The sequence below is a fragment of the Moschus berezovskii genome, chromosome 8, assembly GCF_049115385.1.
Source record: "Moschus berezovskii isolate FMDL1 chromosome 8, NW_MosBer_1.0, whole genome shotgun sequence".
Classification (NCBI taxonomy): domain Eukaryota; kingdom Metazoa; phylum Chordata; class Mammalia; order Artiodactyla; family Moschidae; genus Moschus; species Moschus berezovskii.
Genome location: NC_142467.1, coordinates 108,186,735 through 108,205,096, shown reverse-complemented (window position 1 = coordinate 108,205,096; position 18,362 = coordinate 108,186,735). Strand labels below are relative to the sequence as shown.

General features: G+C 47.8%; 1 protein-coding gene across 4 annotated transcripts in view; it reads right to left on the bottom strand.

The window, feature by feature from the left end:
- The window catches only part of GATAD2A (GATA zinc finger domain containing 2A), a 97,405-nt gene that overhangs the window by 53,269 nt on the left and 25,774 nt on the right, over nucleotides 1–18,362 (bottom strand). For all 4 annotated transcript variants that reach the window (XM_055431366.2, XM_055431370.2, XM_055431365.2 and 1 more), the window contains one exon: nucleotides 5,251–5,339. In XM_055431366.2, coding sequence (XP_055287341.1) covers nucleotides 5,251–5,265 — 15 coding nt within the window. In that variant the 5' untranslated portion in view covers nucleotides 5,266–5,339. Of the gene's footprint in view, nucleotides 1–5,250; nucleotides 5,340–18,362 lie in introns of those variants that run through there.

Genomic DNA, 18,362 nt, shown 5'->3' with positions numbered 1-18,362 from the left:
TCACACCATCAACAATTAAACAATCATTCCTCAATCTTTGTCAAAGTCACACTTGTCTAGATACACAGGTTCCCCCATTGCATTCTTTTCAATCATATGTTGAAGAAATCAGGTCATTTGTCCCATTTCCCTTGACTGGGTTTTCCAAGTGGCCTCCTTGTGGTATAATGGAAAGTGTGAAAAGTTGTCAGTCGCTCAGTTGTATCCAACTTTTTGTGACCCCATGGACTGTAGCCCACTAGACTTCTCTGTCCATGGAATTCTTCAGGTAATAAAACTGGAGTGGGGAGCCATTCCCTTCTCCAGGGGATCTTCCCAACCCAGGGATCGAAACCAGTTCTCTCGCACTGCAGGCAGATTCTTTACCATCTGAGTCACCAGGGATACACACCAGGAACACAGCCCCAGTTTCCTATAAACTAGATTTTGAGGCCAAATCAAGCATGCATCCCTCTGAAAGCACATGCGCCCGTCCTTGGGGGTGGGGGTGGAGGGCTGGCAGCTTCTGAGGACCACTGTCTAGACCCACCATTTTATGAGGTGTCTGCAAGTGTATGAACTCATAATTTCATGCTCCATACTCATTAGCCAGAGTGTCAATAGCTACACTGTCCGTTAGCCACATGTGGCCATTTAAGAAGACTTCAATCAAATAAAACTAAAGTCTGACTTTCTCAATCACAATATTCCAGGTACCACATCAGACAGTATGAGTACAGCATACTGGAAAATTCTGGCAGCTTGAATCTGTCTTCAAGGGAAACTAGCCCTCACCCACTATTTTGTTCCTTGCAAGTTCAGTTGTAGAGTAGAGGTAAATGCTTGCTTCTTCACTCTACCAATTTTTCAAAATGAGTTGATTTCCTAACACTTTCTGAAGGGCACTCGAGTTTCTTCCTTTCCTCTAATCATCAATACAAACCCTGGACTAAAAAAAAAAAAAAACCCCACACATTTGATGCTCCAACCCAGGGAACTAATTTTCATTCACATTCCCTTGCCCCACCCTTGGCCGGGGGTATGGGGGAAGGGGGTCCTGTAGGTCCTTCTGACACAACCCTGGCAGGATCTTTCACAATGGGACATTCCCAATGTAAATTTAGAATTAAAACATTTTCACTTAAGTGTTTTGATCTTTCACTTACATATCTTTTGTCCTTAAAAAACAACAACAAAAAAAATTTTTTTGACCACACCATAGGGCTTGTGGGATTCTAGTTTCCTGACCAGGGATCAAACCTGGGCCCCCTGCAATGGAGGCATGGAGTCCTAACCACTGGATAGCCAGGGAATTTCCAATTTTGGTTCTTAAAGATCAATTACTTGTTTTCTCCTACAATATATAAGACTATTGGCACTGTTGACCTGAAACCAAAAATATGATTCCTAAAAGCAGTTAGATTTTTTTCCCTAATTCTTACCTGTATGGCCTTATCTCATATCTTATGATCGATAACTACCATTTTTTAAAATTTTATTTATTTATGGCTGCACAGGGTCTTTGTTGCTTCATGCAGCCCTTCTCCAATTGCAGAGCACGGACTCTAGGCACATAGGCTTCAGCAGTTGTGGCGCATGGACTCAGTCATCCCACAGCATGTGTCCCCTGCCTTGGCAAGCGGATTGTTAACACTGGACCACCAGGAAGTCCCCAAAACTACAATGCTTTAAAGCCATGTAAAATAAATCCTCTGAGAGGTTAAATTACCAACTTGAGTAACAACTGATATGTAGCTAGATTCATTTATTTCAGCTTGCTTTTTGCACACGGCTCTTAGGGGTTCCCCTCCCCCAACATGACATAACTTTATTTTCTCATTATATAAAACATGCATCTGGTGCGACACAGAAAGGAAACCTGGAGGAGTCTCCCAATAATCCTATCCTCTTTTCATCATGCCTCTGCAGGTGACCATGTAGTTCATTTATGGTTTGTATATCCATTCTAAAAAATAAAATAGAAACAAATACACATTATGTCTCCATTCCACCCCTAACCCTTTATCATGGGGGATGAAAGTGAGTGCAATACATCTACCCTTCAGTTTTTTATTGTTTCTACTTAATTCACCCTAGAAATCCCATCACCATGACATGAAGCCATCCCTTCTTTCTACTCAGGGGCTCAGCTCCACCCCACTGGCAGATCCAGCCCCATCAGTCCTGGCCCCAACTGACAAACAGCTAGGTTAGTTCCAGTCTGCTACTTCAGAATGTTGTAGTGAACAGCCCAGCCACAATCCTTACTTTTGACAGTATCTTCAGGATACTTTTTGAGAAGTGAACTCACTGGAGCAAAGGGTAAGCAAATCCCTCTCTGAGGTGTTGCGAACCTCCCAAAGCAACATACGGTGGTGCCTGGTTCCCACCAAGAGAACAGTGTCCACCTTTCGAGACTAAGGGTCAGAAATGTCTCAAGGAAGCTCCAAGTGAGCATTATTCTTAGTCCTGGGAAAGACTGAGTCTCTTTTCTGCCTTGCTTAAGGGTCATCTGCATTTGCTTTTCCCTGTTTGTTTTTCTACAAGTCATACCCGTTTTGGTCCTTAACACCAAGCACAAGGCCAATCTCTCAGCGCAAGCAGTGTCCACGGCTGCTGAATGAGCAAGACCCCTGACAGGCGAAAGTCAAGGGCGGACACCGATTCCATCAGCCCAGGCAAGCAGACCTACCCTCAGCATGCACGCTGACCACCACACACAACGTGTGGCACTGTGTGCGGGCTGTGTGCGTGTCCAAGATGCTCCAGGACCCAGCCCCTCTTCTGCCGTGTTCTTTCTCCGTGCCCACTGAGTCCTGGGCAGCAGGAATGAGGAGACCCCAGCTGACCACAGGCCACGGTTCAATGGAAAGTGGAACAATCAATCAATCAATCTGTTCGGCTGACTTACACCCACGACCAAAAGTACACAAGCTGACGTATTTATACATTTAAAAAAAATAATTGCTCAAGGGTGCTTCTGCCTGTTTGACATTGACCATCACCTGCCACTGCCATCCGCAAACCATATTTTCCCATCAAGCCCTTCACACAGTAGGTACAGAGAGGCAGAACCACAGAGGACACCTGAGGCGGCTTCCAGAAACTCCCTCCCGGATCCCCAACCTGACTGCTTTCTAATGCTATGGCTATGTCTTCCTTGCTGGCCCTCTGACAGGAAAGGAGGAGTTTTCTTTCATTCATTCTTTCACCAAGAATTTATTGCTCAGACCATGTACTTCCCAGTATACAAGGGGCCAGGCAGGGACTTTCCTGGCAGTCCATTGTTTAAGACTGCACTTGCATTGCAAAGTGTGCAGGTTCAATCCCTAGTCAGCGAACTAAGATCCTACATGCCGAACTGAGGTCAAAATTTAAAACAAAATAAAACAAAGCGCCAGGCAGATATGAGGTCATCCAGCCTAGAACCTCAAAGAATCCTGAGCCAGCCCTCTGCCTTCAGACAACACTCTGGGCTACTAGACAAGTGTTGGTGTCACTCACCCCACCCTGGGCTGCAGTGAGACCTTTTCTAGACATAAAGTACCATGAATTTTAAATGCTAACATTCAAAGAAAGCACCACAGGCAAAACCCATTTTCCAGGTGGCTGGCCTACTGCATGCTGCCACCAGCACCCGGTAACGAGCACCATTAACACCAATGCCCCTCAGTTGCTCTAAGCAACTGGCGCAGACTCTTGAGACATTTTCACCAGAGCTCCAGGGTCCCTGGGTAGGGCCCAGGTGGGGCGGGCATGCAAAATGGTGCAGCTGCCATGACAACAGTCTGGCATTTCCTCAGAATATTAGACTTGTGATCCAGCAATTCCACTCCAAGGTACATGTCCAAAGGAACTGAAAACACGTCTCCATAAATATATGTACATAAATCTTCACAGTACTATTCATAATTACCAAGAGGTGGGAATAGCCCAAATTTATGCCATATGAATGGATAAACAAAACACAGTCTAGCCATACAATCGAATATGCTGAGCCACAAAAATAGATGAAGCACTGACTCACGCTACAGAGTGGACGAACCCTGAACCTTTAAAACATGCTAAGTATGAGAAGTGAGACGCACAAGGTCATATAGAGTGATTCCATTGATAAGAAATGTCCAGAACAGGCAAATTCAGACATGTAAAGTAGAGGAGTGGCTGCTGGGGGCTGAGGGAGGGGGATTGGAGATGGGCTGCTAATAGGTATGGGGTTTTTCTTGGGGTGATGAAAAGTGTTCCATAACTACACAGAGGTGACATCTGCACAACTCCTGAACACACAAAAACATCACTGAATCGTATACTATAAATGGGTAAATTATATGGCATACAAATTATCTCAATTAAAACATTTTAAACACCAATAAAATTTATTTTTGCTGGGGAAACATTCTGGAAACATTTTCCTGACCCCAGGATTGCTTGACCATTCCCATACGTTGTTGGCCTATGCAGGTAAGAGCTGAAACCTCCCAAACCCACGTCCAACCCTTGTCACATACCCTGCTCAGCCCAGCGGGGGGTCCCTGCAGCCAGCTCTCGCCCCACGCACTTGTGCCCCTGTTTCAAGGGCATACACCCCTCGGAAAGTCACTGGCCAGCTGGCCTACAAGAGGAACGGCTCACGGACCCAGGACGAGGTCTCCAAGGTGTCTTCGTCTTCTAAGACGTCTCTCAGTCCTCCCGTCTCGTTAGGCAGCCCTGGCCCAAAACATCACTAGCCAGGCCCTGATTGTTAGACAAAATACAACCTGGTTCTGGGCTCGGTCCTGTTGGGTCCTAAAAGCCCTGGACAGAGTCCCCACCTGAGACCCCAAAGCAGTGGGGGGATGGCTCAGTTTCTCACAGGCACGGAGTGTGTTAAGGCCAGTGAGCTCCAAACACAGGTGGTTAAGGATAAATTCTAACCGCTTCCGCCAGCACTGGGAAATCGCAGGAATGGCCAGAGGGCAAAGGCCACCTGGCCAGGATGATCCTCTGCCCCTGATCCTCACAGAGGACGGCTCACGCTACTAGGGCCTGGGCTTTTCAAACGAGTGACCTGTGAGACACAAGAAGAGAGCAAAAGGCCATCTGGAGAAGGCAGGGCCGGGCAGCCCCGAGGACAGCGCCCAGTGTGCAAAACCAGAGGCGCTGGCCTTCTTCCCTCTCTAGGAGGTGGCCATCAGCTTGTGAAGCAGTGCTGTTTCAACGTCCAAGGACCTGAGTGAGGCCTACTGGGTAAGTCAGTGCCTCCATTCCAGACACTAGATACCTCACACTCACCTGGCTTCTGGGCATGGGACGGTGGTCCTACCAGCCGGCCATGGTGGGAGCTATGTCAAAAGGCAACTTCTGTCAACGTGCTGACCAACCTAAAACAAAGAACAGAGGAAGAAACACTGAGTTTCCAAAAAAAGTTACTGGAACATACTGACAATTTTAAATGTCTCCAATCCCTGGAATTACACAGCATAATTCTAGATTTCAGCCAGAGCTCTGTGACTGCTCCCTTCCACAGGAGGGCAAGCTGAAGAAATCAATTTCTATCAGTCTCTGACTGCATGACCCAATACGGTGCACTAACCAGTAAACACAAAGATCTCAGACATGAAAGATGCCATCTTAAACAATACAGATAGAGACAGGTGGTACACAACCATAAGCCAACGTACTGACCACACAAAACTTGGTTCAAGGTTGCGATTATAATAGTAATGACAGTAACAGAAAGAACAGGCATGCTGGCACTGAACAGATGCTTAGTAGTGAGCTCTAGGCACTACGCTAAAATTCAGTTCTTTCTTTGAATCCCCAGGACAGGCTCAGGCTTAAGTTACACAATCATTCCCATTTGACAGGTAAGGGATCTGACATATATGATATTCAGGAACTTGTCCAAGGTCACCACATCTCCCTCTCCCGAGGTGACCTCTCCCCTCTCCAGTCCCCACACCCAAACACAGACCCCAAGAAAACCACACACCATTACAGGCAGGGCAGAGTTTGCCCTCATGAAGCTGTGGACATGAGGAGCCCAAGGATGGATAAACTTCATCTCCCACATGGAAGTGGCCTCACTGCCACAGGGCAACTAGAAGTTTCACCCAGCGATCAGCTCCAAAAGGCTTACACGGCCCAGGCAAAAAGGGGCTGCCTTGTTTTACAGACAGGAAAACTAAGGCTCAAGAACGTTCAGGAACTCTCCCAAGGTCACAGAGACAGCATGACTTTCCCTCCTTTGTGAGGTTAGATGTCCAGTGCAATGGGCACAAAGGCTCAAGCCAGTGAACCAGCCAAATCTCAGCCTCCCAGGCGGCTGTCAGTTGCAGCTTGCCAAATACTGTCAATATCACCTCTGTGGTCATTCTTTGCACCCACATGACTACCAGGAGCTTGCTCTGCTATGAAACCTTTATATTCAAACTGGGTTCACAGCAATTCACAGCTCATGGATGTCAAGAAACACTCCCACAGGAGAACTGGCAAAACAAGCAAATATCATATGGAAAGATACCTATGGAAAGACCTTTGGGCACCAAGGAACACACAGAGTCCTCCTCAGTGAGGCCCAGGGCTGGCTACAGCCACCACGAGGGCTAGCTCCTAGGGAGAGGGGCCCTTTCTGCCACTTTTTAAGACCCTATTCAGTCTGGGAAATGCAGTAGATGCCATTAATTCCCTGGAGCCAACACCTCTCTCTGCCTCCGAGAGGGAAGCCTCAGAAGGAGTAGTCCTGGACTTCTTCTCCAAGCACCTGCTCTCTTCAGGATCATGGTCAATATACAAAAGTCAGAGGTATTTCCACACAATGGCAACAAACAATCAAAATTCAGAACTTCTGTGGTGGTCCAGTGGCTAAGACTCCCTGCTCTTAGGGACCAAGTTTAATCCCCGGGTCAGGGAACGAGATCTCACATGCCACAACTAAAGGAGCCTGCACACAACTAAGACCCTGAGCAGCCAAATTAGTAAATAAAGTTTTTAGAAGCTCAAAGCTCAGACTGCCCTGGTGGTCCAATGGTTAAGAATCCATCGGCCAATTCAGGGGACACAGGTTTGCTCCCTGCTCCGGGAAGATCCCACAAGCCAAGGAGCAACTAAGCCCGGGCACCACAACTACTGCAGCCTGCACGCCTAGAGCCCAAGCTCTGAAACAAAGGAAGCCACCACAGTAAGAAGCCTGTGCATCACAACGAAGAGCAGTCCCTGCTCTGACCAGAGAAAAGCCTGGGCACAGCAACAAAGATCCGCCACAGACAAGAAACTAAGTAATAAATCTTTGGGGAAAAAAACAAACTCAAAGCTCTAAAAAATAGTAATAATTAATACAGCATAAATGTAAAATACCTAAGGATAAATCTGATTTTTAAAAACATGGAAAAGATCTGTAACCTGAACTACAGTAAGATGTCACGAAGATTAGTGAGAGAAAACCTGGAGAGTTGACTTTTCCAAGGATCAGAAAGTGTCAGTTCTCCCCTAAATTGATGCAAAGCCCCAATCAAAAATTTGCCAGCATGTTTTGCTGGGAAAAAAAAAAACAGACTGATTCCAAAATTTATATGGAAATGCAAAAGACTACAATAATGAAACACTGAAAAAGAAACAAATCTGGCACATACCATCAAGTATGTAACCAAGTGTGACATGCACATAAAAGCGGATGAGCAGATAAATGAACAGAATGCAGCCACGCTCGTGTGGACAAATGATTTGCAACATCAAGTACCCTAACTCTGACACCGTAAGACACTGGACACTTTCCTAAGAGATTAATGCCAAGTCACCTTAATCTGCTATAATAATGCATACAGTGCATAATGGGACATTATGCAACATATAAGAAGTTTTAAGGTCATCTCAGACTTTCACCCTGAACCACAACCTTCCCCACTTTCAGTTCAGTTGCTCAGTCGTGTGCGACTCTTTGCGACTCCATGAATCACAGCACGCCAGGCCTCCCTGTCCATCACCAACTCCCGGAGTTTACCCAAACTCATGTCCATCAAGTCGGTGATGCCATCCAGCCATCTCATCCTCTGTCGTCCCCTTCTCCTCCTGCCCCCAATCCCTCCCAGCATCAGTCTTTCCAATGAGTCAACTCGTCGCATGAGGTGGCCAAAGTATTGCAGTTTCAGCTTTAGCATCAGGCCTTCCAATGAACACCCAGGATTGATCTCCTTTAGAATGGACTGGTTGGATCTCCTTGCAGTCCAAGGGACTCTCAAGAGTCTTCTCCAACACCACAGTTCAAAAGCATCAATTCTTCGGCACTCACCTTTCTTCACAGTCCAACTCTCACATCCATACATGACCACTGGAAAAACCACTTGGTTGACAAAGTAATGTTTCTGCTTTTTAATACGCTGTCTAGGTTGGTCATAACTTTCCTCCCAAGGAGTAAGCGTCTTTTAATTTCATGGCTGCAATCAGCATCTGCAGTGATTTTGGCACCCCCCAAAATAAAGTCTGACACTGTTTCCACTGTTTTCCCATCTATTTCCTATGAAGTGATGGGACCAGATGCCATGATTTTAGTTTTCTGAATGTTGAGCTTTAAGCCAACCTTTTCACTCTCCTCTTTCACTTTCATCAAGAGGCTTTTTAGTTCCTCTTCACTTTCTGCCATAAGGGTGGTGTCATCTGCATATCTGAGGTTATTGATATTTCTCCCAGCAATCTTGATTCCAGCTTGTGCTTCATCCAGCCCAGCACTTCTCATGATGTACTCATGCTTATAAGTTAAATAAGCAGGGTGACAATATACAGCCTTGACGTACTCCTGTTCCTATTTGGAACCAGTCTGTTGTTCCATGTCCAGTTCTAACTGTTGCCTCCTGACCTGCATATAGGTTTCTCAAGAGGCAGGTCAGGTGGTCTGGTATTCCCATCTCTTTCAGAATTTTCCACAGTTTATTGTGATCCACACAGTCAAAGGCTTTGGCATAGTCAATGAAGCAGAAATAGATGTTTTTCTATTGCTTTTTCGATGATGGAACTCTCTTGCTTTTTCGATGATCCAGCGGATGTCAGCAATTTATCTCTGGTTCCTCTGCCTTTTCTAAAACCAGCTTGAACATCTGGAAGTTCACGGTTCACATATTGCTGAAGCCTGGCTTGGAGAATTTTGAGCATTATTTTACTAACAAGTGAGATGAGTGCAATTGTGCGGTAGTTTGAGCATTCTTTGGCATTGCCTTTCTTTGGGATTGGAATGAAGACTGACCTTTTCCAGTCCTGTGGCCACTGCTGAGTTTTCCATATTTGCTGGCATATTGAGTACAGCACTTTCACAGCGTCATCTTTCAGGATTTGAAATAGCTCAACTGGAATTCCATCACCTCCACTAGCTTTGTTCGCGGCTTCTTAAGGCCCACTTCACTTCACATTCCAGGATGTCTGGCTCTAGGTAAGGGCTCACACCATCGTGATTATCTGGGTCGTGAAGATCTTTTTTGTACAGTTCTTCTGTGTATTCTTGCCACCTCTTCTTAATATCTTCTGCTTCTGTTAGGTCCATACCATTTCTGTCCTTTATCAAGCCCATCTTTGCATGAAATGTTCCCTTGGTATCTAATTTTCTTGAAGAAATCTCTTGTCTTTCCCATTCTGTTGTTTTCCTCTTTCTTCGCATTGATGGCTGAGGAAGGCTTTCTTATCTCTCCTTGCTATTCTTTGGAACTCTGCATTCAGATGCTTATATCTTTCCTTTTCTCCTTTGCTTTTCACTTCTCTTCTTTTCACAGCTATTCGTAAGGCCTCCTCAGACAGCCACTTTGCTTTTTTGCATTTCTTTTCCATGGGGATGGTCTTGGTCCCTGTCTCCTGTACAACGTCATGAACCTCCGTCCATAGTTCATCAGGCACTCTATCAGATCTAGTCCCTTAAATCTATTTCTCACATCCACTGTATAATCTTAAGGGATTTGATTTAGGTCAAATCAAATGAATGGTCTAGTGGTTTTCCCTACTTTCTTCAATTTAAGCCTGAATTTGGCAATAAAGAGTTCACGATCTGAGCCACAGTCAGCTCCTGGTCTTGTTTTTGCTGACTGTATAGAGCTTCTCCATCTTTGGCTGCAAAGAATATAATCAATCTGATTTCGGTGTTGACCCTTTGGTGATGTCCATGTGTAGAGTCTTCTCTTGTGTTGTTGGAAGAGGATGTTGCTATGACCAATGCGTTCTCTTGGCAGAACTCTATTAGCCTTTGCCCTGATTCATTCCGTACTCCAAGGCCAAATCTGCCCGTTACTCCAGGTGTTTCTTGACTTGCTACTTTTGCATTCCAGTCCCCTATAATGTAAAGGACATCTTTTCTGGGTGTTAGTTCTAAAAAGTCTTGTAGGTCTTCATAGAACCGTTCAACTTCGGCTTCTTTAGCGTCACTGGTTGGGGCACAGGCTTGGATTACTGTGATATTGAATGGTTTGCCTTGGAAATGAACAGAGATCATTCTGTCATTTTGGAGATTGCATCCAAGTACTGCATTTCGGACTCTCTTGTTGACCATGATGGCTACTCCATTTCTTCTAAGGGATTCCTGCCCACAGTAGTAAATATAATGGTCGTCTGAGTTAAATTCACCCATTCCAGTCCATTTTGGTTCACCGATTCCTAGAATGTCTACGTTCACTCTTGCCATCTCCTGTTTGACCACTTCCAATTTGCCTTGATTCATGGACCTAAGATTCCAGGTTCCTATGAAATATTGCTCTTTACAGCATTGGACCTTGCTTCTATCACCAGTCATATCCACAACTGGGTACTGTTTTTGCTTTGGCTCCACCCCTTCATTCTTTCTGGAGTTATTTCTCCACTCATCTCCAGTAGCATATTGGGCACCTACTGACCTGGCGAGTTCCTCTTTCAGTATCCTATCTTTTCATACTGTTCATGGGGCTCTCAAGGCAAGAATACTGAAGTGTTATGCCATTCCCTTCTCCAGTGGACCACATTCTGTCATTCCCCACTTTAGCTCACAGCAAAGTCAGTCTTTCAAGATGCTCACATTACAATCTGGCGTTACCTTCTTAATTGGTTTACCCATCATCCAGTCCGTCAGGAAATCCTACTGATTTTGCTATCAAACACATGTGGGGTCCAAGCACCTCTCACACCTCCACTAGCCACACCATCCTCCAATAACAGGGCAGAGGTCTGCAGACTGGCCCTCCTGCTTTCACTCCTCAGCTCAAAACCCTCAAAGGCCCTGCATTCTCATTCAGAGGGAAGTCCTGTCCTCTCCTGATCCCAGAGGCATGTCCACCCCACCTCCCAGTCATGCTGGCCTCCAACACACCATGCTCCCTTCTGCCTTGGCGTCCTTTAAGGTCTTCAACAAAATCCCAGATACGCTATCATTTTAAACAATCAATTCTTCAGTTTGCAGTCCAAATTGAAAATGACCTTTGAAGACATAACTACCATACGATAAGCCCGAAATGTCAACAAATGCCCAGTCCATATTCAGCCTCACACGATTTCTCAGAAATGTCTGTATACAGTCTGTTCCAACTGTAGTTAGACCATTTGTGCTAGCTGCTCTCTCTGCCTCAATCACTCTGACTCCGAGGACTGACTCCTCCCTTTACCCCCAAATCACTGCTCAAATGTCTCCCTCAAAGAGGCCCACCCTGCTCACTCTGCCCCTTCTCTCCCACACCCCAACCCCTCCTCAAACTCCAGACAACATAGTTACCATGTCTATGGACTTTCTCACCAGTAAGAACAAAGATGCCACAAGGAAAGGGGTATCTGCCTGGGGCCTGATTTCATTTCAAGCCACCTACAACATGTCTGGCGCTCAATAAACGTTTATGGAATGAATGAGCAGAGATGGTTTAACACCAAGGGAGAAGGAATCAACCTGAGGAGTTCATAAGCAACCACCCCTTGATACAATTAGTGCAAAGTTCAGGAAGGAGCAGAAACCAAGCAGAGACCCCTTAGCACCAACAGAACTGGAAGCACCTCTCTAAAAGAAACTGTAATCGCTTTTCACTGATACATCATTTGGGCTGCTGTGCGTGGACCCCACACTGGTTTAAAGAGTTTTTACTATTTTTATTTCCAACCGGTACATTTAAATCAGTATCGAGTAACCCTTAAGTACACAATTACCAACTCATAAGATACTCTTCCACTCCCTTGGTAAATCATCATGGTTTGGCTCTGACCCTGCACCTGGGTACTGCACTTACCATGCATACACACACAACACCCCAAACCTTCGACCCACCCAAACAACTATTTCCCCATCTGAGGGAGCACACACTTGGTGAGGGGGCAGTGACTGGTGATTCACATGAAATCAAGTCACTGCACTTCGGGGAACAGAAGTCCATTGTTGCCATTTCATCCTTTCCAGTTCAGGTGCTAAGGTATGCACCCTTTTAACTTGAGGTGAGGTGGCCCCGGCCAGACGCTGGTTGCTGTCTAGAGAGCTCTAGTGTTCCTCAGAGACATTGAAGTTGCAGTGCCTACGGCCAGCCCAAGGACAGCTCTCAGGGGCCAAGGGCACCTGACGGGGAAGCCTGGGCTCTCTGAGGGGCTCCCCCGAGGGCCACATCGTCCCTTCCGAGGCCTGGTCCTATGGAAGCCACATGCCTCTGGTTTCCTCCTTAGCACTGTCTGCACTCAAACACTTGTGTGTCTCTAAAATTCTTCAGTTGTGTCTGCATCCAAATATATAACCACCCTAGCTCCAACCCAGGTCCAAGAACATGTATTAAGCCCAAAAACCGCCAAGGGGAAACCCAACAATCCCAGTCGCCTTCTCCCACCCCTAGGGCCACAGAGTCCACGTGTTCTACACAAAATAGCACCCCCTCCAGAGACAAAGGGCTACCCTAGACCCTTCTGCCAACGATCGAAGTGACCACGCAACTACTTGTTGAGGAGACGACGTCCCCAGCCAGCCCTACGAGAAAGGGAGAGACTGAGGCAGGGCGACAGCGGATTACCCCAAGGAAGCCCAAAGGTCACACTGCTCCAACATGTGCTGGCTGGTCAGGGAAAGATTAACTTGGGTCAGAGTCAATTCCCTAATCCAGGGATCACAAACTACTGCCTGGGCCTGCTCTAGGAAATGGGTTTCCGGGGACACAGCCACATCCACCCAAGGTCACCCTGTCTACGGCCGCTTTCATCCACAGGGCAGAGCTGAGCAGTAGTGACAAAGACAACGTGGCCCCCAAAGCCAACAAGACTGAGCTGGTGGGCTCTGCTCAGCATTACAGGGACAGAGGTGACTCGGTCAGAGCTGCCTGCCTGAGATAAGATCAGAGTGCAGGCACCGCGAGGGTGTGCTCTGGCTCCACATCCCCCGGGACCAAGCGGCACCTGCTCTCCCCTAGGCCCAGAGCCTCATTAACCCTGTGTCCCCATAGAGGCAGGGAGAGCATGACTAGGCAGACTGGAGAGGGAGACTCAGCCCCACGAGGGCCACAGAGCTGACAGTGAGGCCAGCTGCACAAGCCTATCTTTGGCAACCAGAGCTGGCCGATCTCCACTGTCAAGCCAGAGCATCCACTGGGGTAACAAACAGTACATGCCCCCCAGACCCCTGAAGGGCCCCTGTCTGTCCCCCCTCAGCCACAGTAACCATGGCCTCACCAAGAGACGGACTGTGTCCCCACACCGTCCCTTTCTGAAGCTCCTTAAAACCCCCAATGCTCCCAACACCTCACCACAGCCTTTAGGACCCTGCCTGTTTAGGCCCAGGCGACCACATGAAGTCATCTGGCATGCATGTATGTACAGGCACGCACGTACATATGGGCACACACACCAAACTCCTGCCTCCAACCACACTGGTCTTGTTTCCATTACCCACCATATCTGCCTTCCTCTGTGACCTGGCCTTTGCACATGCTATTCTCACTCCTGGGAAAGTACTTCCTTCCCCCCACTCATCTGTCAGACTGAAAACACGTATTACTCAGAAACCCTCTGCCTTTCATCCCCAAGGGTTAAAACCCCATCACTTGGCATGGCTGATCTTGACATCTGACAAGCATCCCACTCGGTTCTCTCCCCCAAACACTCCACAATCCACAAGAGGAAGGGCTCTTGTTCATCTTATCCAAGGCCCAACAAGGAATGGAGAAGAAATGACAAAGTGGCATCCTCTACCAGTTATAAACGTCCAGCCACTGTGCTTTCACCACTGTACTCAGTCGCCAAGTCGTGTCCAACTCTTTTGTGACCCCATGGCAAGAATACTGGACTGGGTAGCCATTTCCTCTTCCAGGGGATCTTCTCAACCCAGGGATCAAACCCACATCTCTATGTCTTCTGGATTGGCAGGTAGATTCTTTACCACTGAGCCACTTGGGAAGTCTGTTTTTACCACCAACTTGATGGAAAAACATAACAATATAAATAACATTAGGAATAAACAACACATGGAGACAGGCAAGGCCACAGCATCGCCACAGCCCCTGGGGGGCCCAAGGCTTCTTGGGGGAGGGGCTCCCCCGACTCCTTCACACAGCTGTTTGGAGAAAGGTGCTTGGAGACTCCCACAGTCCTCAATAGCCTTGTGTCCAGAAGCACCTCCTTGTCACTGCTGAGAAGTGAGAGCCATCCCAGTACCCATTCACCAGCATCCTGAACTACTCCCCTCCCCCTTTCCTATGACCAAAATTCTATTTTGTTGTAGTTGTTCAGTCACTCAGTCAGCATCCAACTCTCTGCAACCCCATGGACTGCTGCATGCCAGACTCCTCTGTCCACTGTCTCCGGAGCTTGCTCAAAGTCACATCCATCGCATCGATGATACCACCTAACCATCTCACCCTCTGCTGCCCCCTTCTCCTTTTGCATCCCTCCCGAAAAAATACCATCAACAATCCTTCCAACAGACCCGTGCCCTCCTGAAGACTTGACTCCACCACCCTCCTCCTCTCTCCTAAGCATTCCGGATATCCCTCCCTTTCACACCACTAGGCCATCCTGATGATGATGGACAGAGTCCTCCTGATGAATCACACACAACCAACTGCTTGGCCACGACCCCACTGACAATTCAAACACTCTGGGGCCAAATCCGACTGTGCCCCTGAGGGTCCGCTTAGCCCCTTAGGTCTCAAGATCACCCTGAGGACCAAGCAATAAAGCCTGGCTCCAGGCGGGCTCTCCAACAGAAGCAACTAGTTCTTTCTCTGACTATGATTACTGTTCTTCCTCAAAATCCTAAGCCTTCTTATAATGAGGCTCCTTTCAGCGTCTGCACACTCGCTCCCTAGCAGCTGCCCAATCGTCAGAGAAACCACCTCCCCCCATATTTAAAATGCACAGGAATCAAATGTCCACCTCTAGACAGATCTGAGACTTTGCTAAGTGATTGAAGGGTTTAGCATTAGTGTGTTACGTTATGAAAGGACAACCTAAAGAAAATGTCAGAACAAAAGAGGAAATAACTTCGGTGTTAGTAATGAGGACCTGCGAACTGGAGGCTCCCCTTCTGAGCACACCCATAGATATGTGCCACACTGAGGGGGTTCTCTAACAAAGAGCCACAGGAAAACAAGGGATACCTCCAAGCTCTTCAGGCACTGGGAGAAGACCTCAGGTGTTCCAGGACACTGCTCCCCCTAAATCTCCTGCAGACTCCAGTCCCATGTCACCCTACCGAGGGGAGGAACTGCATCCAGGCCCCACACTTCTAGGGACCAAAGAACACCCACGGAATCATGCTCCCAAGATGATGCTACAATGAGCCTTCTAGAACTATGCATATCTTTTTTTTTTTTTAAGCCCCTAGTATCTGACATAAGGCAGACCATCAAAATGTGAGTGCCTTTGTTCATTTCTCTCTAAGCTAACGTTTGGAAGATAAAAATGCATGCCCTCATAAAGATGCAGGATATTTCTAAATTCACAAAGGTTCCCTTTTTTCTTCCTCAATGTGGTATTAGTAAAATATACATAACATCTACTGACTTAGTCATGTTTTTGGTCTTAGTCATTTTAAGTGCACAGTTTAGCGGCATTAAGTACACTCACACTGCTGTACAGCGATCAGCAGCACCCGTCTCTAGAACTTCTTCACCCTGCGAAACTCAAACTGTCCCCACTGCACACTGATCACCCATTCTTCCTCCCCCACACCCCTATCCAGGCGCCCACCATCCTACTTTCTGTTTCTATGAATCTGACTACTCTAGGCGTCTCATTTAAGTAGAAATCATGCACTATTTGTCCTTTATTGTCTGGTTTACTTCACTCAACACAATGCCTCTTCGAGGTAAAACAACAGGTCATTCTAGCATTTTGAGGGCTGCGTTCGGAACAAACCCCATGCGGCTGGCGCACCCACAGCTGCAAGTGTGGCTCTAGAAACGCGCTTCCCAGAGCGGGCCCGCGCCCCTGACATGCTCCACCATCACTCAGTCCTTCCCTCCACTCCCCAAAGAAACTGCACAACAAAATGCTGCCAAGGGCTTCCCTGCTAGCTCAGGAGTGAAGAATCCACCTGCCAATGTAGGAGACACAGGTTCGATCCCTGGTCTGGGAAGACCCCATATGCCGCGGAGCAACTAAGCCCATGTGCCGTAACTACTTAGCCCACACTCCGCAACAAGAGAAACCACCACAATAAGAAGCTCAAGCATCACAACTAGAGTAGCGCCCACCTGCCACAACTAGAGAAAACTCACATACATCAACACACACTCAGGGCAGCCATAAAGAAAACTAATTCTTTTAAACTGCAGGACTGATTAAAATGCTGCAAAGTTTCAAAAAAGAAACCACAACAATGGCAACATCAATCAGTAAATTGTGGCTTGCACTGTGCTGTGCTTACTTGCTCAGTTGTGTCCAACTCTTTGCAACCCCATGGACTGTGGCTCACCAGGTTCCTCTGTCCATGGGATTTTCCAGCCAAGAATACCAGAGTGGGTTGCCATGCCCTCCTCCAGGGGATTTTCCCAGCCCAAGGATCGAATCCAGGTCTCCTGCATTGCATGCAGATTCTTTACCATCTGAGCCACCAGAGAAGTCCTACACACAAGCTTGCACTACACAAGCCAATTAAAAATAAACTGAGAAATGACATGAACATACACCACATCTTCCTGACAATGTACCCAACAATAAAGGTATGATCAGAGAACATCAAGATCAGAGGGGTTTCTAAGGGAGGGTGTTTCAGGGAACCATCCAACTGTCCACTGCCCCCAGCCCTTACAGGCTAAACTGAGCCCAAGAGGGAAGCAGCAGAGCCTCCCTAAGGTCTTAGAGGAGGCGGGCAAGAGGGGAGGGTGGGTAACACCAGCTTCTGTAGGCCATCAGGGCTTCCCTGCACGGACACTTCCCATCACTTCCTCCTCACAGAAGGGCCAATGCGGAGAGGAGGTGCCGGGCAGACACAGTCTTGCTGGCTGGGAAGAGTCCTGTTCCACTCGGCCAAGAAGCCAGCATCTGGGGAGCAGACAGGAAGGAAACTGTACTAGGGACTCAGACACCTGGAGAAGCCGGCTCCAGGAGAGAGGCAGCGAGGGCCAACCCCCCGCCTCCACCAAAGCTTCAGAAGAGTGCCTGCCTCCAGGGGTGCAACGGTGAGACCAGAATTTTGAAATATGCTTTGCTTTGTCCTCGGCTGCAAATCGGAGTTTTCCTTGGTGGTAGATTTTAGTACCAACACTGATGGGCTGTGAGGTACAATGCAAATGCCATGTGAATCTCTGACTTAAGATAAGAAGCTCAAAGAAACCTGGGGTTGTGCCCTCACGGGCCTTTGCCTATACCTGAAACTCACCCCAGAGTAAGCCAGGGACCCCACAAAAGGCAGGACTCTGCCACAAAGTCCACATCCAACACCGACCGAAATGTCTTTGCTCCATTTGCAAACAGCAGAGTGCCTGCTCGGGTCAGGCTCCACGCCCGCCAGCAGGCACACACAGGTGCACAAGCGTGAGCACGGGGGCACACACAGCAGCCAGCACACATTTTACCTTCCAGGCAAAGGCGCACTTCTAAGCTGTCAGTTGTTGAGAACGCAGAGAAACACAGTCCTAAGTGGTCCCAAGTAGCCCACAAAGTCTACCTCGTCCCAATGGCACAGTCCTGCCAACATAACCCAACCTAAGCAAGAAATCCTCTGGGAAGTCGCTTCGAGTCCCAGGTCACCAGCCCTTCCAGACCAAAAGGGGTAAGGGGGGGTAGGAGGAGTAGTGCCAGGGAGGCAGGAGTGAGGTGTCCAGTCGCCTCACCTTTACTGGGCGCCCTGCAGGACCCCTCCGGCCTCCCCCGCAGCCCACCCCACTGCCATGCTCTGTCACCAGCCGCCTCACACAGACCTAGGGCCCAGTCACTGCAGGTCTGTCCCCAAGATCCCAGTGACATGACTGCTGGAAGTGGGGACTCCACGGTCCCCCGTGGTCCAG